Source organism: Penicillium arizonense, assembly GCF_001773325.1.
Source record: "Penicillium arizonense strain CBS 141311 chromosome Unknown PENARI_contig001, whole genome shotgun sequence".
Taxonomy (NCBI): domain Eukaryota; kingdom Fungi; phylum Ascomycota; class Eurotiomycetes; order Eurotiales; family Aspergillaceae; genus Penicillium; species Penicillium arizonense.
The window spans coordinates 1,653,255-1,681,081 of NW_019173278.1; the positions used below are offsets into that span (position 1 = coordinate 1,653,255).

Genomic DNA, 27,827 nt, shown 5'->3' on the forward strand with positions numbered 1-27,827 from the left:
CGTGACGAGAGAATCTGGGGCTTTCGATGGGTATAAAATGAAATATATCATGTTCGCTGGCATTGCTAATTAAGAATGAACATCATCAATATGCTTGAACTCAAATGCTAACGTCAGAAATTATGTCATGTCAATCGCTCGCGCGTAAAGCTCCTGTCTTGTTTCTCCTATGGAAGACATCTTGCTTTAAAATGTTAGGATTTGGACTTGGGGCTACGAATCATGCAATACAGCTGATGTGTTTTCGGTCAGTCATAAAAATGGGCAGTGTAGCCATGAGCACATACCTTGCAAACATCCCCTCCATCCACACACTCAATCTCCCTGACGAGCTCGAATCCCATCTTTTCATAGATGCACACATTGGGATAACCTTTAGAGCTCTCAAGGTAGCACGGCATTCCCTCCTGGTCGGCCTTCTCCATCACACGTTCCATGAGCTTCTTTCCCACGCCCATGCCACGAGCCTCGGAGTTCACACCGACAACATTGCAAAAGTAATATCCACGAGGATCTTGCCAGATAGAATCATGGGCAGTTTGTTGCACCTGCTTCCAGATCCAGTATCGGCGCACATTCAGACCCCCACGCCCAAAGAAGAGAATATTGTTCATAAGTTGGCGGAAAGAGAGAAGCCATTCTTGAGCCCAGACAGACCAAGTCTGTGGTCTTGAAGGAGCCTGTGGCGAATACCACCAGCCAACTCCGACCACTGTTCCCGGTGGTAAACGGACTTCGAGGTCGTTTTTGGTCTCATTCGCGGCACGGGTTATTTTAGCGACATATATGGGGCAGTCGCAGTTAATGCCGTATTGAAAATGGGCTGCGAGGGAGGCTGCGTTTCGTTGGATGTTGAACTATAAAGACCCGTTATTCCTTGAATCTCCATTTCGCTTCGTGCCACTTTTCTCCCCGGAGCCACAGAGCCTCAGGGGTATGACGTTCGGGCAAAGGTAGCTCGTACCTTGGATGGATCATCAAATGCCCATCGAAAATAAGGATCATCCGAAAATGCTTTCTGCACACAGTCTACAGCCCCAGGTATGTCCCCCTGGGCCAGCGGAACAATCTCGATCGCCATAGTTCTTGGCTTGCCACTACGGTTTCGCAAACGGCGATGGTCGGTTCAACGGACAGGTTTAGAGGCCCGGATACTTTTTCTACTGGCTCTGCGAAGAGGTTGAGACAGAGATATAGTATAAGAATGCCAATGGAGCCGTTGGGGACAATGAGAGAAAACCTCCATCTAAGTAAAGTTGAAGTGGGGATGATCCACAAGTTGATGGGCGAGAAGGAGAGGGTAGCGAAGTCTTTGTTTATGGTAAGGTTGTCAGCAATCCAGAGGGTGATGGTAAACAGAATCCGAGGAAAGGAAGGGTCCTCATATAGCTGAGCTCAACGATCCACTTTGTTGATTGTCTCACTTATCTTGTCCTTTCTAACCAACCTGTCTCACTAGCCTTTCTAGGCAGCTCCAACCGGGGTAAGTACAGACGAACAGTGGGGGGTTGCACCGCGACCAGGGAGTCCCCGCGGTAACCGCAGCGGAACGAGACTGGTTGGAGACCACATGACAGCTTGCATAGATAAAGGATTTCAATATGCCCGAGTGTCTTGAGTATGCTGAATCATTCGATGAATCTATTGATCTCATATGCAATAAAAACGCGGGGATCGGTTGTGTTGGCCTCGTATTGGGTCATGTGGGGGAAGCTAATGGCAATTAGGAAGGTTGTTGCGGGCAGAAAGAGATTAGATTGGCTGCGAAGCAAGCGGACGGATACCGCGTATCAGTCTTATCAGTTGAGATGTTGATAACAAGGATGGAATGGAATTTAGGAGATATAGATCGGGATCGCATCTAAGGTCCTTAGTGCGCACTTTATTTCCGATGGTTCAGGAACCGAGTCTGTTAGCCTCAGGAGTAAGCAAGGGCTAGAGATTGGTTTCTTCGTCATAAATCTACGCACAGCTTGGAGATAACTGTGGAGGAATCCTTTTCAATTTCTTAAAGATAGGTTAAGACAGGCAGGAAGTTATTGCGGGGTTTTTACTAGTGTTGTTGGATGGGCAGGTACTTGTCGGCTAATCTCAGTCCTATTCCCGAGCTGTAAGCAAAGAAAATCGCAGGCCTATCCGGAGAACAAAGAATATAGCAAAAGGCTTTTGTGTCTATCTCCTTGTGTGGTCAGCCTCCCCTTGTTTGTTGCCATTCTTCTGTGCTAGGAAAGTAACAAAGGATTCTATCCCACCAGTGCTCTCCTTGTGTAATGGGGCTGATATTTACTTCGAAAGCCAGCTTAGTGCAACCTAGAAAAGGTACAAATAGCAACATCTCGGCCGTCCTGTTAAAATCTACGACATCAAGCCGTTAACAACATCTCGCTGATATTCAATCTCTAACCCTAACCACGGTACGTCCTTGTCCCTTACCTTACTACTAAAATCCCCAAAAATGGATCCCATCAAACGAGTTGCCGTCATTGACATCTTGCAGGAACAGACTCATATCCTGGACAATTTCCCCCATCGTTACTCCGAGATTCCTCAAAAATTCAAAGAAGCTATTTACCTGTTACGAGAGCTTCATCTGGAAGCTTCCGAAAACGGTCACACGCGTTCTCAAATAGTGTGCCATTGGTCTCGGTTTTGGTTGAGAGGACATATCAGAACTCTTCAAATGGAATGTGACAGGGAAAAGGGCGAAGAAATTGCACGAAATATCGAGTTAACAATCGTTTTCGAGTTATTGGAGCCAGATGAATGCTTCTGAGACGTCCTGCTGGGAAATTCTGAATTCCCATCGAAGTTATGTATTACATTAATTCATCTTAGAGCTTTATTATGTCTAGGGGTAGCTGCACACGCCTTGAAAGCCGACATGCTGGAGGCTTGTCCAGGAGAAAGAGTATCGAGAAATGTGTGTCAAAGGAGCGATATGGTCCACCGCGACGTAGACGAATAGTCGACCGATAACCCCAGTGTGACACAGCAACTTCAAGTACTTGTTATATTCCAACTAAGAGCTCATACCATCAATGGAATCATTTACCCATTCAAGCCAGCGTTCTCTAGTTTAATGCGTAAGGATTAAATAAACTTACGTACCGTGCTGTTTCAACCCCTGGCGTTAGAGCGTCGGAATGAAACGTACTGCCAGGAATTGTGACTGCTTTTGGTGGAGGCTCGGTTGCCCAATAATCTCCTTTTGAGCGGCACCGTCTCGTCCTTCAAAATGACTTGAAGCATGGGTATTGGCACTCCAAAGTGGAGAAATGAGATCCCATCGAGGGTACGTCGGTAGATGCAAAATGAGATACAGCTCCGGAAAACGAAAAGTGAGCCGTAGCAACAGATGAATGTTCCCCACTATAACACTGGTCTCAAAAGGTGGCTTCCTGGTGATCCATTTGAGCTCAATTGATCCAGTAATGTTGACCCATCTTAGTTAGACATGTCGAACATCACAAATAATCTATCATCAAACTGCTCTGCTAACCCTCAAACCCGAATATCATGAGGTTCCCAGAACTAGAGCCTATCGCCAGAAGATTACCTCTTACTTGTACAGCTGAAGAAGTTGGTCGGTACTCAGGCGAAAGCCACATCACCTTTTCCCCTTTAATGGATATCCACTCCCTTTCAACAAACACCCCAGCTTTGGTTGGGGCCGAAGCGAAGATCTCGTCTTCTGAAAAGATATCAAGTGTTCCCTTATCTGTTTTCAGCTGCCGACCGTCATCGGAAAATTCTAACTCCAAAATTCTCACATCCACCATCAGGATCTGCTCAATGTACCCGGTATCCAGATTCCAAAGCTGAATTGTTTGGTCTTTGGTGCTGACCGCCAGCCACCTTGCCTCTGGAGAGAATGCAAGCGCGCAGAGTAGATCTTCACGGATCCTCAATGTCTGGCAGAGGGTTCCGGTGGATACACTCCAGAGCTTGATCGACCCATCCAGCGAGCCTGAAGCCACAGTGTCACCATCCGAAGAGAACGCGACTGCTTGCACCCAGTCTTCATGGCCTTTGAATCTATGTTGAAGGGCCCCGGTATCCGTGTCCCATAGTATGCATGAATTGTCTGATGATCCAGATGCGACTAGCCTGCCATCGGGGGAGAATCTCAGTGCTTTGATCCAGTCACTGTGGCCCAACAGTGTAAGAAGTAGAACTCCAGTATCAAAGCTCCAAAGTTTGATGGTACAGTCCGTGGATCCCGTGGCCAATATATCCCCATCACGAGAAAATGCCACAACTTCGACGGAAGATGTATGGCCTTCAAGCACTCTATCCATGTCTCCGGCAGTGTTCCAAATTCTGACCGTCCTATCTGAAGACCCTGATACTATCTCCAGACCGCTGGGAGAAAACGCCAATGTTTCAACTGATTCTGTGTATCCCTTGGATACTTCTCTGCCAGTGTTGATGACTTTCGTATCCCAGATTTTGACAGTTTTATCCCAGGAGCCCGACGCCAAGACCTGACCGTCTGGTGAAAACGCCACGGCTTCCACCCATGCAGTATGACCATTCAGTGTTTGTTGGAGAGTCCCGTTTGTCATATCCCAGAGCCTGACTGTCTTGTCAGATGAGCTGGACGCCAGAAGATCACCGGTCGGGGAAAATGCCAAGTCTTGTGCAGGACCTGTATGGCCACGCATAGTGTACCGGATGACACCTATCTTTGGGTCCCAGATTTTCACAGTCTCATCCAATGAGGCTGATGCGATCATACTTCCATCGGGTGAGAATGCGATTGCTTCAACGGCATTTTCATGGTCAAAGGTATGCTGAAGCGCTCCAGTGAGGGCGCTCCAGATCTTCACCGTCCGATCCCAACAGCCGGACGCGATCAAATCCCCGACTGGCGAGAAGTCAATCGCGCGAACATGGCCAGTGTGACCTTCCAAGCTATGCAATAGATGCCCAGTGTCAGTTTTCCAAAGCTTCACAGTCTTGTCCTTGGAACACGATGCCAAAGTCCCCTTCGCTGAGAATTTCAACAAGATTATTTGGGCCTTATGGCCTTTGACCTTGTATCGCAAAGTGCCGGTGTCCGCCTGCCAGATCCGGATCTTGCCGTCTGAGTAGCCCGCTGCTATAAATTGACTGTCAGGCGAATATGCCACACAATAGACGGGAGCCCCTTCGCCGTCCAGGGTCATCAAATTGGCACCGCTGGAGGTATCCCACACTCGGACGGTACTGTCCAGTGAGCAGGACACTATGGTTCGCCCATCCGGAGAAAATGAAGCTTCGAGCATAGAATCAATATGACCATCAAGGAGATGCAGGAGAACCCCTGTCGATATGTCCCAAAGCCTGACGGTCCCGTCAGTGCCACCAGATGCCACCATGTCGCCTCGAGGGGAAAAGACAACTGATTTGACTGACTGTGTGTGTCCTTCGAAGGTCTGCAATGCGGCGCTCCAATCCTCCTGGATTGTGGGTATTTTGATTATGACGTCCGGTATCTCCTGCTGAAATCTTTTCCTCAGCCAGCTTTTGGTTGGTGCAAAGACTAGCGCAGAGACGTAAACTTGCAAAGGAGCAATTGTAAGAGCCAAGGCATTTTGTAACACGACTCGTTTGGCATCATGTATCAGACTTTCTGCAGGGTGACTTGGTGCCGGCTGATGAAGGTTAGCATTTTACTACTGGCCATTACCTAGGATAAAGCGCACCTTGATTAATGACTGTAAAGTATTGATGGAGCCAATCGTCTCCGGGATTTTCCCCAAAAGGCTCATTATTTCGAGCCAATGAAGGAGATGTGTCTGTAGAAATTCATAGACTTCATCGACATGCTCAAGAAGCAATTCGCTTTGTTCAAGATGGTACACCCAGAAGCAACATGAATATTTCAGGTCTTCCGATACGTGGGCCTCAATCGTCTTGCTTGAGATTTCACTATTCAGCACCCCGGGACTCCGTAGCTCGCATATGTCTCTTCGAAGACCACCATCTGGCTTCGACATGATCCTGAGGCACCGCAAGAACAAAATCTTGTGCGTTTTTTTCTCGTCGACCCACAGTGGTGATTCATTGCGAACCCGCGGATCGAGAAGAAAATCACGGAATGATAAGTGTAAGATTCTGACCGGCGATTGCTCATCATCTGGCACGCAAAGGACTGAGTGCAGTGCCTTGAGTCGGAGACGAACTTTTCTTTGGTCGATGTTCAGAAGCTTCGCCAAAGCGAGTGTGGAGAGGGGGGTTCCTAATACTATGATTGCACCAACGACTTCTTGAAACTCCTCAACTATTTGCCTCTTTTCCAGGTCATCTTGGTTCACTAGCAATTGATCAAGTATGGGTAGATACGTGCCGGCCAACTTTGACCTCAAGCTGAGTGTTTGGTATTCAAGCACCTTTCGCAGACGGTCTTCTGGGTCCCATGAATGGTCGGCGATGAAACGACATATGGTAGCAGCGAAGATAAACAATGGCACTGCCATCTCAACCAAAATGCGTATATTTTCATCGCCGGGCCAGGTGTCGGGAAGTGAGTGTTCTTTCCGCGTCCTCAAAAGCTTCTCCTGCATGAATACTGAGATATCATGCTCAATGATAGCCTCTGGTATTTCATGGAGAGCAATGTCATGATGATGGGGTGAGATGTCCTTGAAGCCGAGCCGGATCGGCAATTCGGGTCTGCTTGTAACAAACACACGAATATCTCCAGCCGATGTTTCATTGACAAGCGGTAAGAGACGGATGATAGTCCTGATATCTTCTTCGGACTCGCATTCATCCAATGCATCAATCATGATAATCACATCAGGCATCATGGCCGGGTTAACATCTCTTAGCGCGATCAATGGCTGAAGGAGAAGCTTATTGAATTGCTCCACTAAAGACTTTGTCAAAATCATAGCGTCGTCTTGAATCGCCGCTTGGATCAGGGGTTTCATTTCGGGGATACGAGCAATGAGCTGTTTTGTAATGGTTGGAAATAATCGAGCTGCGGTTCCACGGCTTCCTTCGCCTCGTTTGAAAAAGAAACTGGCACCCAACCTGCCCTTTGTCTCGAAATCCTTGGCCAATGTGCGGCAAACGGTCGACTTTCCGGTGCCAGCCATTCCGTTCAACCAGAATATCGATTTTCCTTTTGGCGATTGGGCCCAAGCAATGATCTCATTGCGAAGGTCCACCCTGGTATTTGGCAAGCATTCATCCTCGTATTGATTGATGTACGAGTCGAACTCAGAACCCTCTGCGACAAGCAAGCTATCCAAGGAAATATCCTGCTGGATCGTATTTATCGCATGCGATGCCCCCAAGAGAAGTGGACTGTGGGAGTATTAGCGAAAACCCATAACAGACCCAATAGCAAAGTCCTTACGTCTGATCAATCTGCAATGAAAGATTGAACAGCTGTTTCCAACTTTCCAATGATCGCACAAACACATCAACCTCTTTGGACCGTAGCGGCCACCGTAAACTTCGAATTCCAAGTTTTACCATGGCTCTTCTGGCCGAATCCTTTTCATTCAAGCCAGAGTTCAGTTTTTGTTGTAATCTCAACAGCTCGCATTTACAGTGCTGTATCATGGATGCGATCTCACTGGTTGGGAGCTTTGCAGCGCAAGGACCGTCCAGGAGCTCTTGAAGTCTCGCAAGAACATTGGAAAGGCTGTCGACCTCTTTGGTGAGGCGTTCAATGTCGGTTCTGGCATTTTTCACCGCAATAATGTACTTCCCGCAGACTTTAGCGATAGATCCTGCCAATTCAATGACTGCGATCACATTGGCTGCGGTAGATATGCCGTCCATCGCCAAGGCCAGATGAGCCACAGGGGATCAATTACTGCTTGTGATAAGGAAGGGGTCGGGATTCCTGTGGAGATCAAGCATCGATGGTTTCGGTTTTGAATTCTCTCATATAGTTTCTCAATCAACTCTTTTCTCTGGAGTTCTATTGGCCCAGCAATCCTACAGTCTGACCACGCAACACCTCTAGTTTGAATGTATCAAAAGTTTTAAGAGGACCCCGCATGTGCAGACCTTTAGCGCCGATTAGGCGAGTCTATAGTGTTCTCCACAATCATGGATAAGTCAGCTTGTCCATTACTCATGTATCGAGCACGTATAAATTGCTAGTGTAGCTACAAAATTATAGGACGATGCATGTACTCCCAACTCTTAACAGGCGGATAGCAAGGCTACTAGCTATAATAAGCGACAAAAGGTTAATAATTAGGGTGTACGATACCTATCTCATCTCAATTTGAAAATTGCGGAGACTATCATAGAGCACTAGTAGCCTTGTGGTGAATTGACATTTGAAAACTGCCCTATCCCAGATTATTTGGCTCCCGCAGCTGACGGCAGAAAAATGGACATTAACCCCACACAGAGCTTAATCAATGAACAGCTCTTCGAGAGCTCCCGACGGGCGACTATGTTTGGTTCAAACGATCTAGGCAGCTCCACATGTCTCTAATTCATGTCTCTAGGATTTTGTTCTTTTTTTACGTACCAGATGATTCACGAACATTTTTTATTACAATAGATGCCTCAAGCTTTTTGTATACTTGCTGCTGCGCTTACCCTAGGTACATGTGTATCGTATGTTTGAGATATCAGCCCACTAGATGCTTCGCCCATGCATTGGGTGAGGGTTCATCTCAGATATGCATGTATCATTAATAATGATGGCTGGATTGACAGACAGATGAGTTGAGTCCTATGGGCTAAGTGTTTCGAGCCAAGAATATTTGGAAGTAAGAAAACCGATTGTTTAGTTGATTATACTAAAGCTCTAATTTTACGTATTTGGCATGTTGAGACTTGAACGATTACAACTCAACACCTTCGATCGGAGAGTAATTTAGAATTGAGGATTATTGGAAGATGGGTAAATGGCAATACGGTTCCATTTTGTCACGATATCTATCTTCCGGTTGGCAATAGTTTGTTCACCTGTCAAATTGAACCGTTGAAATCATAGTCTAGAATGCGGAGATAAATCCAACTGTATTCTCCGTGTCTTAGATCAAAGGTACATTCTGTATGGTTGTGGTTCTGATCAGATCCGTGAAACCTTTCATGTCCTCCGGATTCTGAACGCCTATTTTGTTCCAGAATATCCGCTTGAAATTTCCCTGCGACATAATTCTAAGCGCCGGTCGGGCTGTTAACCCTGAAGGCTCAAACAACTAACATTTCAATCTGTAGATCTCGGCTATCTGAACAGGGGCTACGAGTGAAACCTAGCTTTCTTAATAGGCAATTTTATTGGTCAGGAATGCTGCACGGCCACCGTTGAGGATAGGGACATGTTGATTAACGCAATGCCAGCGGCAAACTACTTCTTCGACCACTTGATCCTGAGCTGGTTTATCTTGGGCATCATAACATGCCTATTAATTGGTTGGGTCTCACTTAGTAGTTGCATAATAGCGCTACTCGAGATCTAATAAAAAGAGAAAGCGCCAAATCATGTCTATAGTTGGTATCTCGAGAGCACCAAAGTTATAAATTTGCTTGTATCGCTCCAGGACTGTCTAAAATCTACCTTTCTATCTTTCTTAATTTCTTCTTTGGCTCACGTGCTTTCGTTATTGTTGTCCACTTTCTACCAGTTTGGCTTTTCTTTCTTTATGCTTCTTTTCTATACTTCAAAACAGCAAAATGCGTGATGGATACAGTAATGAGGAGAGGAGGAAGGAATTTGCATTGTTTCCGTGTTGGTCTTTCGGGCATTGGGCACAATAACTGAGCAGCAGGACTATATCGAAACACATGGAAATAAAATTTGAACCTGTTGCTAAATTTCGTGGCATGATATGAGTTTTCCGATGGTCTGTTACCCTGGAATCTTGGTAATTGAGCTTGTGACCAACATCGAGTTAGACTCCTGATCGCAAGAGATAAAGAGAGAAATTCTTCCGGGAAGACCGGATGAAATGTTAGTGGTCATTTGGAAATGATAAGAGTTGCTGTTGATCACCAATAGATCTGCAAGCCCCGCTAGAAGAACCTCACTACGAAATACCTAATACCTTGGCACTCACACAGGTAATGGTGAATTTCTGCTGTATTTTGGGTGATGCTAATTGATGTAGATCCCCGCCATATTTGGATTTACGGATTGAACCTGCCTCGGCAGAGTGTGAAGGATTCTCTATGCGGCATTTTATGTTTGTTGCTGCCTAGCCTTGGTGTCTTGGTGGTGTGTTTGTATCTTGACCTTTTTCTGTTGCCATTTTGTCTGTTTGTGATCTGTACTTTCTCTTATGTGTTCGATTTGTGTCTAATCTTATGTATCTGTGGTTTTTATGCTATTTTCCTATGAATGTATACTCCCAATGAACCCTGTACACTTGAATTGACCAATCACCGATCTCTTCTGGGTGAGACAAGCTTTAACCGGTAAATGGGTCCGAGTCATCCATCCACGTCAGCATACTTTTATCATCGCCTATTTTTGGCTATTCAGGCGTTTTCTAACGGTGAATAAAATGTGAAGTTCGGTTCCAAGAGACTAAGAGACCAAGACCAAAAATCAGGCCAATATGAACCCAGCTTTGGACAGATCAGATTGGAAATCGGAGGCATCGGGATCGGGTTGGCGTAAGCGTCGCTTTGCGTGGCTTTCGTGTAGCTCGGTGTTTTTCTTTACTTTTTACTTTTCGCTTCTCGCTTTTCCTCTTCCCACCCTCTTTCTCTTTCTTCCCTGTCACCATCCTAGTCTGCGTTCCACGTGAATTGCAGTGCACCTTCGCTTTGCAGCCCTAGTGGCTCCCACTCATCATGCACTGACCCGACGCTACTCTACCATCTCAAACGCCACGATCCACAATTCTCCGATCCGAGAAGACCCCATTTCGAGTCCACATCATGGGCCTCACTCACTCTGCCATCATTGTCATCGTCCTGGTCGGCTGTCTCGCCCTCACAGCCCTGGGTGCATCACTCTTCAAGCATTATAACCCAAACCCGGATGCCGAGGATGGCCGGTTCAGCGCGGGCTACGAGCAGAAGCTGTACATGGCGGAAGTGCGGGCACGCGGGTTCAACGGTCTGATCCAGGCCTGCTCAGATCCCCGAGATCTCGAGGCGCGCTGTATGTGAAAGTGCCGAGTTCATCTCTTGATGCTCTTTTGCTAATCGATAACCGTGATTAGATACCCCAGCGGGGTCGGGCTACTATCGCCCCCACACCGAGGTCAAAGACAGCAGTTCATGATCCTCCTCTTTTCTTACTCTTACGAACTCGGTTACGAATACGCTTTGCATCTTTGAAAACAGTCTGGGCAATATGGAGTTACATGGAGTCACGGTCGGACTATTCCGAGGGTACAATGGGTTTTTCTATTTTTAGCGAATGACCGGTCTGGAGGGGCAATTTGTTCATGGTTACGGTATAGTGGCCCGGATCTATGTGGGCGCAACTTACCTTGTTTTTCTAGCCATGTGAAGCCTTTGATGCAGATTCTGATATCTACAGCATTAGCAATTGATTCAACTAAAATCTCGGCTTCTAATATCTCTTTCCATGCTTTATGAGTTCGGCGCATCTACTCAACCTAGCTCTATCACAATGCCCGGTGAACTGACCTTAAGGCAATTACTTACAAAGACATGGATTGTTTTGCTTCAATTTCATCTCTATACGTTTGGCTCAAGCTTAACGAACGACGTCAAAACTGAATCAACCTCCATGGACCTAAACCCCGACAATCGCCTAAATCTACCAAAGAAAGTGGCTCACGTCTAGCTAGGCGATCGAATGCTGCCTTCTTCTGCATAAACACGCTGCAATACCGATACCACCCACTATCTCTCATGCATATCATCGCCTTCACCTCAATCCTCCCACTAGCAGTCCTGGAATACGGCGACAAAGCATGTTTAGAAATTTACATCCTCCGGTGGATAAACACCGGCATTGCAATAATAGCCTGTCTAGTCCTCCCGCACGTCCAGCTCCAACTCCAATTCCCAGGAACCCAAAATATCCCCACAGCAATTCTCCTCCCCTTCATCTCGGCCTTGACATCCGCGCATGCGGCGGCGTCATCTGTCGCTTCAGCCATGTTACTCCACAACTCCAAGTACCCGACATCGTGGCATACCTCCAAGTCGGAGCCGGTCTCGCCCTCGCTACGGTCCTCGATGCAATTCTCATTTTCTAGGATTTCAATTGCTCGTTCCCACCGGATACACAGTGTGTCAAGATATGATCCTCTGCGGCCCATTCGGCCAGGGATCATTCGCACCCCAAGTCCTAGGCCAGGCCGTAAACTCCGGTGGCATTGCAGCGTATGACGGGGGAAAATTTCTCACAGCACATGCAGCTGGCCTGATTGGGTATATCCGTTTGTTCTTCGGGCTACTTTCTTGGGGTATGCTGTGTTCTGGTGGTGTTTTGCTATCATACGTATCTGCCGTTGGCCGTGTATGCAGCCTGGTGGCTGGAGGCAGATGCGTTTCAGTTTTTCGGCTTGGTCTTTGATCTTTCTCTAGGGCGCTTCCACTAATGCGGCTGCGGAGTTTGGGTCTGTCATGAATCGCCGGCTTTTGCCGTGTTTTTGACTGGCCTTTTGGTTTTGCTTGTTGATATGTGGCTTGTTAATTTCTTTTATGTTCAAAGGGTTTGTTACTGGGCGCATTGGGGGGTTGGAACATGGGTAAAGGGCGAGGTCTTATCTCACCGGGGAGCTCGGGACATCAAAGAGGTTTGAGAGAATTGCTGGTTGCGAGGCTTTGGTTTTGGTGTACGGAATTCGCGAGTAACGCCGAATTCCGAAGCCATTTGTGTTGGGCTTGAAGTCTCTTGTCGCACATGACGTACTCTACTTGTGCCCGGTGAACGGCTAACTTGGCCCTGCAAATTTTGATGTTGTCGACAGCGAAGTCATTGTCTCGCAAGGGTCGTCACTGCACTAAGTATGATCGGCATTCGGGGCAGGAAACTGCCCGAAATGCGTCTTTTTATAGTGCGAGGCTAAGGGGTTCGGCCCACTAGGATGCTTGGCAGGTCGCCCTTTGGGGCTGTAAGCAATTCAAGGTGTTAAGGAACATTGACACGTTGTCTGGGCATTCATCATATTTCCATCATATACCGTGGCTATGGCTATCTCCCAGCGCAACCTTCAATAACGCTATACATATGTTGAGGCTCCCATGTTGAGGCAGTGAATGTCGCCCTGTGCCCTTCACTGCCCTTCACCCGCGGGCGTACTGACTCGGCCCCAATAGCCTTGACCACAAACAATCGAGACGTCTGCCGATCATGATCCACAGCTTCAAGTAAGAAGTTGCCCTGAAGCTCAAAGTCAGTCCTTGGGGCTTGGCATCGCAATCATTTCTAAATGCGGTATGGAGCATGGATGCCTAGCCTCGGGCAAACCGCGATCGGGACACCAGTGAATGAGAGGATGTCAATTTGTGTCAGATGTCTCGTGAAAATGTCAAGCTTTCAGGCAGCGCAAATAACTTCAATTGTTTTAAGCAGAAAAACTGCCCGTATTCGGGTTTTTCGCCAGATGTCTATTTTCTCCACATGGCTCGTGCTCACCTTGGGATACGAGTACGGTAGGGTCAAGAATTCTTTAGTTCAACGCACTTTTAAAGCTTGACCTTCTGTCTTTGAGTCTTTTTTTCTCTTCACATCAATTCAAACTCTCTACGATCCCATCATGAGTTCTCCCGGGTCTCTTAATTATGAAAGCGACACAGCCAGTGAGGAACGGTAAGTAAAACCCTTTGAACGAAGAGAACAATACCAGGCCATATATTTGCTTCGCATATCTAACACAATCCCAGAACTCCATCACATCCCAAAATCAAAATCCAAGCCAAATTCCAAATAGCACGCCCACCCCCAAAATCTCATCAACGACTCCGACTCAGTCCCAAATTACTCTTGCAAATCCAACAACTACCCCCAAATCACCGACCAGTGCCCGTACTAGAAATATGGCAACCACCACTTCGCAAATCAAAATTAACAAGGGGATTTCCCCATCGCCCAAAACTCGGCACGAGGGATATCTATGCGACACTCAATGAACCCTATGTCACCACTACACGACAAAAACAGCCAAAAGAAATATCAGAAACTAGCGATCACTATACCCAAGAAAAAGACATCATCGCAGCAATGTGTAACCAATCAAAAGACGACCCAGCCTCGGCAATCCACTTCCGGGACGCACGCTGTATCTGGCAAGCCAGTCCAAACCCCAGCACAGCAGAATCCGAGCGAGGAACCCGGCCATCAAACTACCGCTTCATCATAAAAAACACAGATAACACCACCGGATCCGAAGAATGTCGAATGTTAATGCAATGGGAGAAACGACCCCTCCCAAATTCAAACGGTGGACAAGATGGTGACGCTGATCAGTTTGTTTTGGTGGCGATTGATCGAAAGGCACGGCGGAAGAGTAGGATTGCGTGTATGACCCGGGATGGGGTGGAGATTACTGTTCGGAAGAGTTCTGTTTTGGAGCATTTGCGTTTGTGTTTGTTGTTGACGGATCCTGTTGCTGGCTCTGGGGGTGAGGATTTTTATGGGAACTTGGAGAATTGGCTTTATACTCATGTTTTGACGCTTGGGGTTTGGGTTGCTTCTATGGAGGGATGGTTGAGTTTATGAATCAATAGCTTTTTTTATGGATTTAGGGATTGGGGATTGTATATCTTGTATATCCGTGGTGTAATGGTGTTAATGTTAGGCTGCGACTTTTCAAATCGAGAGGTGGATCGGTTTATGGTACATATGTATACAGCCACGGGTTCATTTTGTGCATGGATCTAAGACGAAGATGTCCGTGAACTTTGCTTTCATTTCAATTCATTATCACTGGCTGGCACTGTTTACTGTCCATGTCCACTCTCAAAACTCAGTAAGTAGTGATTTCCTCCTCAATAGCCTTGATCTGCAAAGCCAAAATGCGGGAGTAATATCTGCAAAGAGCCAGGTTGCCACCCATAAACCAGAATCCAGGATGGCCACTTCGCCGCCAGATAGTCCGGAACTCACCCTCCTGGTCAAGTCCCCAGACATCACCAACCCGATCAGCCACCTCATCGCCGAAGATCAACCGAGTATTAGATCTCATGTTTTGGTATCCAGTCGCAAGAACAATCTCGTCGGCGTAAATCATCGAGCCATCCGCAAATCGCATTCCCTTTGGGAGAATCTCGCTGATTTCCTGGCCTTGCTTCACGTTGATTTTGCCGTCGATGATCAGCTGACTGCCACCCACGTCGATGTAGTATCCGCCTCCGCGCTGGTAGTACTTCGTGATAAGACCGGCGTCCATAGGTCCCATATCAACCTTAAATCCCGCTTTTGCTAGTCCCTCAAGGATCTTGGCATCGTTCTGGTTCATCAACTTGGTGACTTTGACCTGCTGCGCCTTGAACAGAGGAAAGGGAATGCTGTTCAAGTACACATCTGCGTCCTCGATTGGGGGGCCGCCTTCTTCGTACAAGCCTTTCAACCCGATCGACGTGATGGAGTTGGATGTGATCACACAGGTCGAACTGCGCTGGACCATGGTCACGTCATATCCTTTCTCATAATAATCCTGGGCGATATCGTGTCCGGAGTTACACGAGCCGACAACAACCGCCTTCTTTCCCTCAGAGTTTGGGTTCGCACCGGGGAACTCCGAGCTGTGGCAGAGACGATCGCCCTTGAAGTTGTCCATCCCTTTGAAAATAGGCACCTTTTTCTTTCCCGAGTGACCAGTCGCCTGGATAATGTGGCGTGGGTGCAAGAGGCGTCTTTCAGAGGTCCCGTCCTCCTTGCTGCGCTCTAGCACGACCTCCCATCGCTTCTTGTCCTCGTCCCACGATGTAGACCTGACTTCGGTTCGGGTCCAGACATTCAATTCCAGCAGCTTGACATAGCTTTCGAAGAAATCGGCCAGCTTATCCTTGGGCGTGAAGATGGGCCAGCTGTCCGGGAATGGAAGGTATGGCATGTGGTCGAACCACACTGGGTCGTGGAGCACGAGCTGGTGATAGCGCTTGCGCCAGCTGTCTCCAATCCTCTCCTCGTTGTCGATGAGCAAAGTGTCAACATTGAGCATCTTCAGACGTGCAGCGACAGTGAGACCACCTTGGCCGGCACCTAATCCCTTGTGTTAGCTGAGATCCTTGTGAGGACAGTTCATTGATACATACCGACAATCAAAACTGCAGGGTCTTTCTCCTCGAAGCTTTCATCAGCAAGGCGACGATCTTGCCAATTCTTTCTGCCTTCCTGCGCGCCATGCTGCACACCAGTGGGTCTGTTCTTGTTGGTGGCTTCATTGGATCCATTCAGAGCAGTCAGGGAAGTAAAGACAGTGAATATTTTCCATCTCTCGCCAACCTGCGCAAGCCGCACAATACCGTTTCCAGTTCCATTTTTGGTCGTGATGTTGATGAAGAATTCAATTCCGTGCACCTCACCAAATGCGTCAATGGGACCAGCATGTGGAGCCTTAAGGGGCGAGCCCCGGTCAATTTCAATGATGCATTTTTCCTGGCCAGAGATGAATGCAATAATTTCCTCACGGCCCTTGATGGTGCGGAGATCCCACGTGAAGCACAGGTGGTCACGCCAATATCCATTTTCGGCAAGAAGCCCGGACACAGTCTCCTTGTCATTGGCGACAAGGCTGAGGTTCAGTTGGTCAATGATCTGACTCGCAATCTTGTCTGGGTCCTCGGGGGTTGTTTCGTTGGTCTTGGGAAATTCACCGAGTGGGATATCACAGGATCCCGGCTCGACTCGCTGCCTCGAAGGCGGTAAATCAATGGCGGTTGAGGCCATGATGGTAACGCGGGGGAAGACGGGATTGTTTGGGGGTGTTGCAGAGGGAAGAAGGGTAAAAGTGAGATGGTTCATACCCGTTGAACGGTATTTAAGCCATCTCCCTGGGCTGCCCCGCACTAAAAGGTACCAACCACATCTTCCCCGCTGTGGAGATCTCCCGAGATCGCTTCCAATGTTACGCACTTTATTTTTGGCCACGTTACATGTAAATATATGTCAACTTTCCAACGAACTACACCAAATTCCTATCACGATGAAAATAAGATTGAGAATGAGAGCGGGTGCAAAGGCATTACAACGCAATTAATTATTATTAACAAGAGAAAGTTTTCCACCTCAACCCTGAGGGTGGGGGACAAAATAATTGTTCATGTTGAACGCTCTGGTCTATGTGTCACTTTAGTGGGCATCCTTACATCAACTAGCATCATTGGTCTAGTGGTAGAATTCGTCGTTGCCATCGACGAGGCCCGTGTTCGATTCACGGATGATGCACATTTCTTTTTGCACTTTCGTTTTGTTCCCGAATATGACAATTGCATTTGTACTCTACTCTTTTCTATTCTTTTTTCTTTTTTCTTATTTTATTTTTATTGTGTCTCTCTTTTTCTTTATACATACACGTTTTATCAATTGGCTATTTCTTGGAGTATTCCAAATTAAACAGTCGCACTAGGCCGTTGAAACATGTCGGCCCCACATAGTGGTTTCTGCTGTTCCGAGTTGATTCAAGCACTGTTGCTTCATTGCGTTCCCATGGATCCTCCTACCGTGAATCAAACTGGGAAAACTGACCGTAAATAGAACCTGCTTATACCCAAGCTTAACACTATAATACCGATACTAACCCAAATTGAAGAGCGGCGAATCATGCAACTAATGCAACTAACGCCCACCGGAGGGAAGCGTCGTCAGCTGTATACGATATCGGAACGAAGTTCAGAACAAGTCTAGAACCCCGTGAAGCTTCCTCACTATTGAATTCCTATTCCACTCTTGGCAAAGCCGAGAATGTTCACAATTTTCCGTTACGTGCCCAGAGCTCCGCTTGCTTTAACGCGGAGAGTTTCATCTCCTTTCTTGTCACACTTTCCATCCTTCGTAATCTTGCATTGCTAGACTTCCATGCTTGCTATACCTCACATGGAAAATGCTGGTGAGATCTACAGTGTGAAATCATGAGTCGGGCTACTCGTCAACTGTTCGGGATTCTCCTCGCAGCTTCCATCTTACTCTTGCTATACCGGTACCACCGCACAAACATTGAGGATGTTCAGCCCCCAAATTCTGCACCTACTGTCCAGGATACATCTGAACACCAGTCAAACGACAAAGACAACCCACACTCCTTCTGGAGCACTCTGCCTGTGCGATTCCCAGTTGCCGAGACCCAGCCTCTGCCAGTGGGACTGCCCACGCTACCCAAGATCCAATTAGTAGACTCGAAATTATCTCACTTCACATTATGGCATCAGGGAAGCAGACAACTAGCCGTGAAGAACGCCTTCGAACGATGCTGGAAATCATATGAGGCTCTTGCCTGGTCGACAGATGAGCTTGCACCGCTCAGTGGTGCCCACACAAACGGTCTTGGTGGATGGGGTGCGACATTGGTGGACAATCTCGATACGTTGTGGATCATGGGAATGCGTGACGACTTTGAGAAGGTCGTGGCCACAGTCACAAACATTGACTTTCAAGATACCGCATCGCCCGAAATCAACACTCATGAGGTTAACACACGTCTCCTCGGAGGTCTCTTGGCAGCGTACGATCTCAGCGGTGATCTCAGGTTGCGGAAAAAGGCCACTGAACTAGGCGACATGCTCTATGCTGCTTTCGACACCCCAAATAGGATGCCAATCATCCATTGGGACTCTCACAGGGCTGCTCGACAGGAAGAGCAGATTGCCGAGGAAGGGATTCTCGCAGCGGAGCTAGGTTCTTTTACCTTGGAGTTTATCAGGCTGTCCCAGATCACGGGCGATCCAAAATATTTTGACGCCGCCCAGCGAGTCATGGAATTATTTGATAGACAGCAGGACTCTACCAAGCTTTCAGGCCTGTGGCCCGTCTCTGTTAATCCCAAAGCGGAGCTCTTTGATGGCGATATGTTCACATTGGGCACAGAAACAAATTCCCTGTATAAGTCGCTTGCTGGGGCATATGCCCTTCTTGGAGGCAACGTGCCGATGTATCGCAAGATGTACGAAAAAGCCACATTCACAGCCGCGGGCCACAATCTTTTCCGACCAATGAACCCAGAAGAAAAGGACATCCTCACAGCAGGCATTGTTCGAGTATTCACGACGCAAAATGGAAAGCCACGCACGCACTTGGAATCACAAGTGCAATACCGTTCCTGTTTTGCAGGTGGTATGTTTGCACTAGGAGGTGCACTGTTCAAAATACCTATGCACAAGAAAATCGCACACAAACTGGTCGACGGTTGCACCTGGGCGCATGAAACCATGCCCTTGGGCATCATGCCAGAAGTCTACGATACAGTCCCTTGCGCATCGCAAACAGACTGCCCATGGAACGAGTGGCACTGGAAGCAGGAAGTGTGGAAACGAGCGCACAGCCTACAGCTCGAGCCAGATGCATATCTCAATGTGGATGCTTTCATCAAAGATCATCATCTGCCCAGGGGGTTCATCAGTATCCCAGATACCGCGTGCAATCTGCGACCGGAGGCAATTGAGAGTATTTTTACTCTTTATCGGATCACTGGCCGTGAGGACTTGCTTGATATGGCTTGGAATATGTTCCAGGCAATTCAAAATGCCACTCAGGTGGAAAATGGCAACGCTGCTATCATTGATGTTACCGTCGACAGAGAGCCGATCCGCGTGGACTCTATGCCAAGCTTCTGGATGTCGCAGACTCTGAAATATTTCTACCTCATGTTCAGCTCTCCTGATCTGATTAGTCTGGATGACTTTGTGTTCAGTGCCGGAGGGCACCCGCTGAAACTTCCCACGGTATCATGGTCAGAGTCTAAGCTGTGATATACCTACTTTTCTGCCCGCTGGTGTATTCTCTCTATGCTCGGATATCTTATCCTTCCAGTGGAAAAAGATTGGTACAAACTATTGTATACTATGTCAATTTATCAACAAGCACATCAATAAACTAGCTTACTTTCCCTCTGCATTCAGAGATGACAGTCAAGTTTGCATATTAAATTCCATTCAAGCCTGCTGAAGTTGATCCTGAAGCTGTCCCCTCGGCGTTCATTATGCCGCTATTGCGATCGGCTATACCATCGTCGACATTGGAGCAGCGGTGTTTGGCTGTGGAGTAATCCTCAGTACTCAGGCCATGGAGCAGTATGTCATGGAGTCCTACAGGGAGTACGTGGCATCGGCAAATGCCTCCAGTCAACTTTTACGAAGTATCTTTGGGATTTGCTTCCCTATATTCGCGCCGGCTCCGTATGATCGTCTTGGATATGGATAGGGAACAACAATTTGGCATGCCAGCGCCTCTTAACAGATGGATATAGGTCGCCAGGCTCAGAGACAAGGGAATGGAAATAGCACAGAGTAAAGTATTCTTAGCTAAGGTTGAAGTCATGCAGGTGGCTCTCCACATCTAGGTCACTGGCAACTTGAAGAAGGCCAAGAGCTTACTCACGAGCCAAAACCTTACGTCTCTGCTTGAGCATATACGAGTACATCATCACCGAGCCTGCCACCTATCAGTTTCAAATCCGGAGTGAAGAGAAAGGACTTGTCACTTACCAGGCACATATAGACCCAGGAAGAAGGCAAAAAGGGCCGCCACAGGCTGGTTATCCGTGACTTTGGTCGCCTGAAACATCAACCACCATTCGCTGCTGATGCCAACGGGGTACAAGATTGTGAAAAGAGAGTATCTAATAGCATCAATTTTAGAATTCTTGCTCTCCAAGAGCAAATTTGACTGTGCGATAGACGAATAACAAAAGAGAAAAAGAAAAAAACCCAAAATTAAATAAATAAAGAAGTAAAGGAAAGAGACTTACCTCAACCATTTCAAAGCTCGCGGAACGGGATATCCCGCCAACACAATAGCGAAATACAAATACCGGATCGCATCAGCTGTCGCCCAGGCTAGAAGCATCGCCGAATAGGCCAGCGAGGGCCCAGTGACATCAGGATATGCATAGTTGATACCCCAGACCTGGACGGAGCGGGCAAAGACCTGCGTAAATGTGGTAAACACAGGAGAGCGAATGAGTCCTGCGGTTCATAGCCCAAAATTAGGTATCAATTCTTAGAGGCCGTCAGGAGGTGTATATACCTGTTGCGGCGTGCAGTATCTCAGCCACAGCTAAGGTTTGAGCACATCGTGTCCAGGCTTCGAGCGACGTGTACACGGCTAAGATATCCCGGGAAGAGATCAACGTGGAAGCCGTGGCAAGTAGGATATAAAGCCAAAGGGCCGCACAGACAGTGTTATATATCAGCAGGTAGACCTGACTGGCTGGATGAGGCTTGTTTGTTGGCATTGTCTTTTTCCGTACTGAGTTTGACACGTTTAAGTGGGGTTTCCGTGTTCTGATCAGTTTAATCTAACCGTACTAACCACTTTAGGAACTAAGTGGTTTTACCAGCAGCTAGATTGCTGCCAAATCTCTTATTTCTGTGTAGCTAATTGGGCAAAAAGATCCAACTCCGCTACAATTCAACTAAGAGGCATATCCTTCCTTCATATCTTATTAGGCATATCACCCATCAAAAAATAAAAAGCCCCATGTCGCTCCAACTTTCAGTCGGGGCTGATAGCGCAAATTCATACCGACGCACCGGTGAGGCAACCAGAACAAAAGACTTTTCTGGAGTTGGGCCTGATTATGGCCGCTTGGGGCTAGTTTTGAATGACTACTGCAGTGTAGATAATCAAATCTGCAGACCAACACCGATATAAATGAATATGGACCTGCGATTGGATAAGATAGATACGCACGGTCCAACTTCTCGGAGATGTGCTATGAATCGGAGCTCTAGTCAATTTTGAATTTATAAGCAATGTTTAGGAGCTAGGTAGTTATATGCTAGGTCTCCAGCGGGCTTTTGAAAGCCTATTTTATTTTGTATTTCAATAAGTCTCGTACCCTAGACCCTCCTTATTTCATTTTCACAATGTCAGCCGGTCCTGAGCTTGATAATGGCGCCGTATTGAAGTGGCTAGAAGCGGTAAGGCTCTGTCTTCCAGAAAATCGCAGGAGAACTAACTCAGAGCGATACTCAGTTCCATAGGGCGAGTGCCACCCTTAACACCGATCGATGGCTTGACGAATTCATGACCGACGATGTGGAGATGCAATATGCAAATAGCCCTGTGATTAAGGGCAACGAGGTGCGGCAGATGTTCAAAACTGTCCTCGGCCAACTAGGCATGATGACCCACGAGATCCGTTACTTCGACTATATTCCCCCTCGTATCTATCAAGCCGCGACCATCCGATATCTAGTCAAAGGTGACAGCCTAGACACCGACGAAATCACTATTCCCGGTTTTGCTGTGTTCTTTGTCCGGAAGGATGATGCCGGGCGTGTGAAGTGCTATCGGGCTGAGACCTTCCTGGACCCATCGGCAGTGTTTCAACGAATTGCTGAAAAATCAAGCCAACTATAAACATTCTTGGTAGGCATATTGGTGATCGAAGTGATCGAAGTGATCGACGAATTGACTGACACTGACGAGCCGTCTAGTATGAGTTAGGCCTTGCCCCTTACCCACGGCTATGCATAAGGTGCTATAGGCTTAAATTCTCTTTCGTTCAGTGGCTTCAGGGTTCTCTCGGCCAGATTACCACCTTTATGTATAAAGTGGCAGTTTGCTCCTCTCTAGTTTCTCTTCTCTTCAACACTCGCTTTTCCCCAAACTTGTGTCTTCTATTCTCTCCTAGTTGACTAGTTCAGTGTTCGTGCCCACCTATACAATTTCCCTTATTAGTAATGGCAACGTTCGGTTATGATGGAAGAAGGGAAAGGAAGGGTCCGACTTATCGGGAGTATCCAGCTTTTAATAGACGCTTGTGACAGACGAATATGGTAGTAGATATCAAAAGCCATAATAGGAATAGAGAAGCAATTCTGTCTATGGGGTATAGTTCTCTACGGCACAGAGCCCCTATTAGATATAAGATGAATGTAGGCGGAAGCTACGAGTGACGAGGAGACCAAACTAAAACAGAAAGGAAGTGGAAGAAAGGTCTTGCCAGATATTATCCCCTTCTTTTGATCTGTTTGCTCGAAAGATTCGATTGGTTTCTACGAGGAATTACGGTACTATAACAAGGACTTATTTGTAGTTACTAGTGAATACGATACAGATGTGCACGGTTATTACGGGAAGGACTAAAATTACATTTGCGTGTCTCGAGTTAGGATTGGCGAGTTAAGTCGTAAGAGTATGGAGTTAAAACTGATCTCGAATATAACTGTTTCTCGAATATATCATGCATAGTCCTTCAACAACGTCGATGCATCGAACCCCGTGGTGTCAATGGGTGTTATATCCCAGAAGCTCAATGTATCAAAGCCAAGATCCGGCATCTGGAATGAGTTAGCCACTGATTCACGCGACGAGAAGATATAAGGAGCAATATATCGCTTACCATAAAATCAGAACTTAAGCTCGACGCCAGAGCACTGTCAGGTGTCCACCCATCCATACCACCTGTCGGCAGGAGGGCCCCATCAGCATCGGAGGGATTTATTTCCCTTGAGATATACTCCTGAAGAAAGCCCCGACAAGTTTCCATACTGTCAATAAATGCCTGACGAATTGCCGCCTGGATGCTTTGCTCATCACGATGAGCAGCTTTGACCTGGGCGATTATACCCCTCAGAAGACAATATCGTTTCATGCTTGGGATGCCCGCCGCCATGCTTTGATACAGGTGATCTGATATGCGCTCGAGAGCCTGCAGGAGCGGAGCTCGAGCGGCTTGCGCCATTTTATTGACAGCGTCCAGTGTCACTGCTGAAGGCACCGTGGGCTGGCGGGAGGTCTCTTCCTCGATCTGGGTTATGAGCTCTAATCCAATGACTACTATGACATCTGCGGAAAGATATCCCTTGAAGAGGCCAGCGCCTGAAAGACAAAGCCGGAAGAAGTCTTGATTTGACTGTTGCGACTTGCTGTCGGAATTGGTGCTGCTCTCTCCATGCGAAGTCATTACCAAAGCAGAGTTAATACTGAGCTTTCGAGAGAGGTAGAATCGTGGGTCATGGAGAGCTTTGATTGTGAATGGGCGATAGAGATTGAGGAGGAAGCGGTGAATTATCGTATCAAGGAGGCGATGGTGGAATAGGGTTGGTCCATTGTCACGCCCAGCAGCTTGAGCCAGATAGCCGCGAAAGAGAATTACAGTCTCTTTAGAGGTTTCTGTCAACTCTGCTCCTAGGGCCAAGGTTGCTTCATATGACTGCTCACGGTTGCACCCATTGATAATTCTGGCAATGCATAGACGCGTTGAGAAGGACTGCATAAGAGCAACCTGAATTGAAGAATCGGTATACTGGCTTTTGGGCTTCGGAGAACGCAGTGTCTCGCTTGTAGCATCAAAGTCTTCATCGTCCAGATTCGATGGAGGTTTTGTATCATAATCATCGACCGAGATCAAAGGTGGCATAGCAGCATCAATGGAAAGTTGCACATTCAGTTCCAAGATTGTCGCCCATATGCGACGTCGCATCTCAGCATCAAAAGCAGAAAGCCTTGTAAAGCTCTTTGGGTCTCGGTGGAAACCTTGGCTGATAGCTAATCGCAACAGTGAACCAGCAGAGTTCCAGTTCCCCCATTTATCTATCGCATATGCCTGGCGACACAGGAGCAACAGACAATGTACCTGTAAGCCCCGAATAGTTGCGCTTTCTCTTGATGTAGGACCAGTGAGCCACCATTGCGCGGCATGGAGCCAACGCCGAATCGGCAGATGGAGCTCATTGGCTGGTCCCGGCTTGAAATAGAATATAGCCCCAATAGACATAATCAAAAGAAGCTTGATAAGAAATCCCATGGAGGTAGACTGTGGGTCTAACCAAAAGGCCTCATATTCTTGTTTGAAAGATGGAACATGCAACACGTTGTAGATCAACTCCATCGTTCGAAGGTAGGATTGCACGAGCTTGTCGCACACTTCTCTTGGTGGTAGATCACCCAAGAGGTCTGGAGTTGGATCTAACACGTGTGGCTTCTGCCAAATTTTGATTTTCCATCTCAGCGTCCGGGCCTCCTTGAGTGATTTGCTTATTTCGTTTCTGGGGCCACCTTCATGGATGGCCATGCCGCGGATGCCTCGCAGATGGTGGAACTAAATCGGGTCAGTGGGATAAGACTCATAATCAAAAGTAAAGGACTCACTTCTTGAAATACATGGGCCCAATGTGTAGATCCAAACAGTTTAGTTTCTTGCTTCGAAGAATTCAAATGTGGAGCCAAGGGAGGAATCAATGTCTCTGGCCGATCTGTGCTACCCTGTGTTAATTCACTTCCCACTGAACGATCTTTTTCTAGCTCCTTGACACGATTCTGAAGCATAGAAACGCTGCGCTCGAGTTCTGCCAGCCGAGCCGCATTAGCTGTGCTGTTATCGGCATGAGCTGGCGCATCATGAGAGCTGGAAGCCCGTATCACAGGCTCATGTTGTTCAAGAGCTGCTACTTCCGATCTAGCATCGAGTACTGCTTTCCCCTCATGGACAAATTGGCATGCCAAAGGAGGGTAGGACTTTGTACATGGCCCACAGGGCATTGCCCGATCGCACCGCACCTTTCGCCGACGACATTGCTCGCATGATAAGGCCGGGCGCCGGCGTTTGCGCGGGTTTGGCTGTATATTTTCGCTGTTCATTTTGATAAAGCGAAAATGCCGCGGATTGTGTAGGCAACTTGGTCTTTTCTAGGCTCGGTATTTTCAAGTTGTCCGTCGCTGAATTCCGGCAAATTCCGGAATTAGGGAATTCCCCGAGTGCGAGGTTGGACTTCATCACTAATCAAGCCATCTGCCCAAGACTCTGGACTGAGGACATATGTATGTCACTTGTCTCTGAGAAGCAATGGGAAATTCTTCCCAGAGCCATTGAACCATTGAACCCATGTTGATTCTTGGCCCGGAGCCGACAATTACGACGTCGACACTTAGAAAATGGCGCGATACGCATCTCGACAGCCTTGTCTGTCCGAATGTGTGTCTTTTCTGAGACAAAGAATCAACTTCGCCCTCGGGCTCTGCTTTGGTCCTAGTTAGCGTCTTGGCGTAGAGTTGACGCATCTTGACTCATGAATCACCAAATGATAAAAAGGAAATGGATCAGCTGTCAATGTGACAAGCATTAGCAATTGATTTCACTCAGATAGACAATATGACGACCTTCGAGTCTACGAGGCTACATCCAAGGCTTCAACAGTCCGCACCAACCTCAACACCCCTGTCAATCCTGGACGCAACGGTCGCGCGCTTTGCCCCAACAGGTGCGATTTGGTTCTTTGATGAAAAACCCACAAATCTGAACCAGGAGACATTTATCAGCCATCTCCGGGATGCTTTTATCGAAACCCTGTCGAAATTCCCTCAATGGGCAGGCCAACTCCAGTGGGCACCAATCCAACCCAACGGAAGCCACACAGAACGCTTCAATCGACCGTTACTTGTATATGGCACTGAAGCCGACCCAGGCGTCGAATGGAGGGTAATTGAACACCCATTAAGAGCGGACGAGATAGTCCCCACAACCAAAGAGCGAGCTTCGACAATCAGTGGCAATCGACCAGGAGCATGGAACGGCGGTGACTTCAACCAAGGACTATTCATCTCATCCACGCCATTGGCACTGCATAACCTGAAAGACTACGTCTATCTTCCAGGGATGCAAGTACAAATAAACCTACTCCAGGGCGGGGGATACGCGATCGGAATCAAGATGGCACACTGTCTAGCCGATGCGCAGACGTTGATGGTATTCGTGCATCTATGGGCAACCAACAGTCAAAAGCAATTTGGCCAGAAGCCTGAACCATCAATAATGGGAGATCCCGTTTTCAATCCTGCATTACTAGACAGCTGTGCTGCGGGCGACATCGATGCCCCAGAGCCAGATTTGGCTCTCGCAACAGCCGCACGCGAATTACCCTTGCATCGCTATAGTTGGTGGGATACAGCCGACGAGGGCTATCCAAAAATGTGCATACCAACGACAGAAAACTCCAAGCCACCACCGGCAGACCTCGGCCTCGCAATCCAGCAGAATAAAATCTCCCCTTCTACACCAGCGCCCTGGTCATCATGGGACATCACCCGACCCATCGGCTACACCCTACTTCACTTTTCAGGCTTACAAATACGCAATCTCCAAGCCCAAGCCCAAGCCGATGCAAATTCCAGAACAGATATCTCCCGCCTAGACGCCCTCCTCGCACACCTATGGAAATCCATCACCAAAGCACGAGAATACACAGCCTCCCAATCTCCCGTCTACCTAAATCTAAGCCTAGGTGCACGCCCACGCGTGAAACCCGCCCTACCGGAGACATTTATCGGATCGCCATTATTCCTGACTCACGTGGGCATGCCCGGGTCACAAACCTGCCGGGCAACGCTCGGCGAGACAGCCGCCAAGATACGAGATACTATGAAGCGGTTCACACCTGGGGCTATGGGGGCTATGTTGCATGATGCAGCGCATGAGATCTCGCCGCAGCGGCTTTGGCAGGGGTTTTTGGGACGGGAGCATACACTTGTTACGTCTTGGACGAGGCTGGGGTTGTATGATGTTGATTTTGTGGGTGGGGGTGCGGTTGGTGGTGCTCCGAGGTATGTTCATGCTGTTATGCCCAGAATGGAGGGGTGTTTGCAGATTATGGATGCCGCTGTTGGGGATGGAGGGATGGATGTAGCCGTTTATCTTGATGAGGGGGATATGGGGAGGTTGCTTGGTGGTTATTGCTGTGAGGTATGAAGTAATAGATTATGTGTGCGAAATTCCTTTTTTTCCCGTTTTAATATCCAATCGAATGGACTGGAGGGTATCTATTGGTTATAT

The 27,827-nt window shown here is 47.7% G+C and overlaps 9 protein-coding genes across 9 annotated transcripts; 4 read left to right on the top strand and 5 right to left on the bottom strand.

Annotated features, from left to right (window-relative positions):
* Positions 1–100: 100 nt before the first annotated feature.
* On the bottom strand, positions 101–1,081 carry PENARI_c001G08128 (GNAT family N-acetyltransferase; the record flags this gene model as incomplete). The annotated part of the gene is made up of 3 exons (XM_022626774.1): positions 101–107; positions 316–857; positions 965–1,081. 3 exons carry the CDS (start codon positions 1,079–1,081, stop codon positions 101–103), a joined length of 666 nt encoding a protein of 221 aa, XP_022493517.1.
* Positions 1,082–3,552: 2,471 nt separating this feature from the next.
* PENARI_c001G11648 (uncharacterized protein) lies at positions 3,553–7,779 on the bottom strand (the record flags this gene model as incomplete). The annotated part of the gene is made up of 4 exons (XM_022627042.1): positions 3,553–3,558; positions 3,612–5,636; positions 5,688–7,296; positions 7,349–7,779. The coding sequence occupies 4 exons, from the start codon at positions 7,777–7,779 to the stop codon at positions 3,553–3,555; spliced, it is 4,071 nt and encodes a 1,356-aa protein (XP_022493245.1).
* A 3,069-nt stretch (positions 7,780–10,848) lies between these two features.
* Positions 10,849–11,197, top strand: PENARI_c001G04544 (uncharacterized protein; the record flags this gene model as incomplete). Its single annotated transcript, XM_022626473.1, has 2 exons — positions 10,849–11,074; positions 11,136–11,197. The coding sequence occupies 2 exons, from the start codon at positions 10,849–10,851 to the stop codon at positions 11,195–11,197; spliced, it is 288 nt and encodes a 95-aa protein (XP_022493327.1).
* Positions 11,198–14,861: 3,664 nt separating this feature from the next.
* Positions 14,862–16,786, bottom strand: PENARI_c001G04256 (flavin-containing monooxygenase; the record flags this gene model as incomplete). Its single annotated transcript, XM_022626452.1, has 2 exons — positions 14,862–16,099; positions 16,153–16,786. 2 exons carry the CDS (start codon positions 16,784–16,786, stop codon positions 14,862–14,864), a joined length of 1,872 nt encoding a protein of 623 aa, XP_022493717.1.
* Positions 16,787–17,967: 1,181 nt separating this feature from the next.
* On the top strand, positions 17,968–19,800 carry PENARI_c001G09859 (glycoside hydrolase family 47 protein; the record flags this gene model as incomplete). The annotated part of the gene is made up of 1 exon (XM_022626904.1): positions 17,968–19,800. The coding sequence occupies one exon, from the start codon at positions 17,968–17,970 to the stop codon at positions 19,798–19,800; it is 1,833 nt and encodes a 610-aa protein (XP_022493346.1).
* A 620-nt stretch (positions 19,801–20,420) lies between these two features.
* On the bottom strand, positions 20,421–21,284 carry PENARI_c001G08402 (protein tyrosine phosphatase-like domain-containing protein; the record flags this gene model as incomplete). The annotated part of the gene is made up of 4 exons (XM_022626793.1): positions 20,421–20,482; positions 20,536–20,669; positions 20,799–21,015; positions 21,077–21,284. The coding sequence occupies 4 exons, from the start codon at positions 21,282–21,284 to the stop codon at positions 20,421–20,423; spliced, it is 621 nt and encodes a 206-aa protein (XP_022493153.1).
* A 634-nt stretch (positions 21,285–21,918) lies between these two features.
* PENARI_c001G06334 (uncharacterized protein) lies at positions 21,919–22,414 on the top strand (the record flags this gene model as incomplete). Its single annotated transcript, XM_022626632.1, has 2 exons — positions 21,919–21,972; positions 22,016–22,414. 2 exons carry the CDS (start codon positions 21,919–21,921, stop codon positions 22,412–22,414), a joined length of 453 nt encoding a protein of 150 aa, XP_022493214.1.
* An 824-nt stretch (positions 22,415–23,238) lies between these two features.
* On the bottom strand, positions 23,239–25,574 carry PENARI_c001G02907 (fungal specific transcription factor domain-containing protein; the record flags this gene model as incomplete). The annotated part of the gene is made up of 5 exons (XM_022626343.1): positions 23,239–23,337; positions 23,400–23,461; positions 23,549–25,100; positions 25,151–25,446; positions 25,559–25,574. The coding sequence occupies 5 exons, from the start codon at positions 25,572–25,574 to the stop codon at positions 23,239–23,241; spliced, it is 2,025 nt and encodes a 674-aa protein (XP_022493396.1).
* A 576-nt stretch (positions 25,575–26,150) lies between these two features.
* Positions 26,151–27,743, top strand: PENARI_c001G11682 (transferase family protein; the record flags this gene model as incomplete). The annotated part of the gene is made up of 1 exon (XM_022627047.1): positions 26,151–27,743. One exon carries the CDS (start codon positions 26,151–26,153, stop codon positions 27,741–27,743), a length of 1,593 nt encoding a protein of 530 aa, XP_022493319.1.
* Positions 27,744–27,827: the final 84 nt, after the last annotated feature.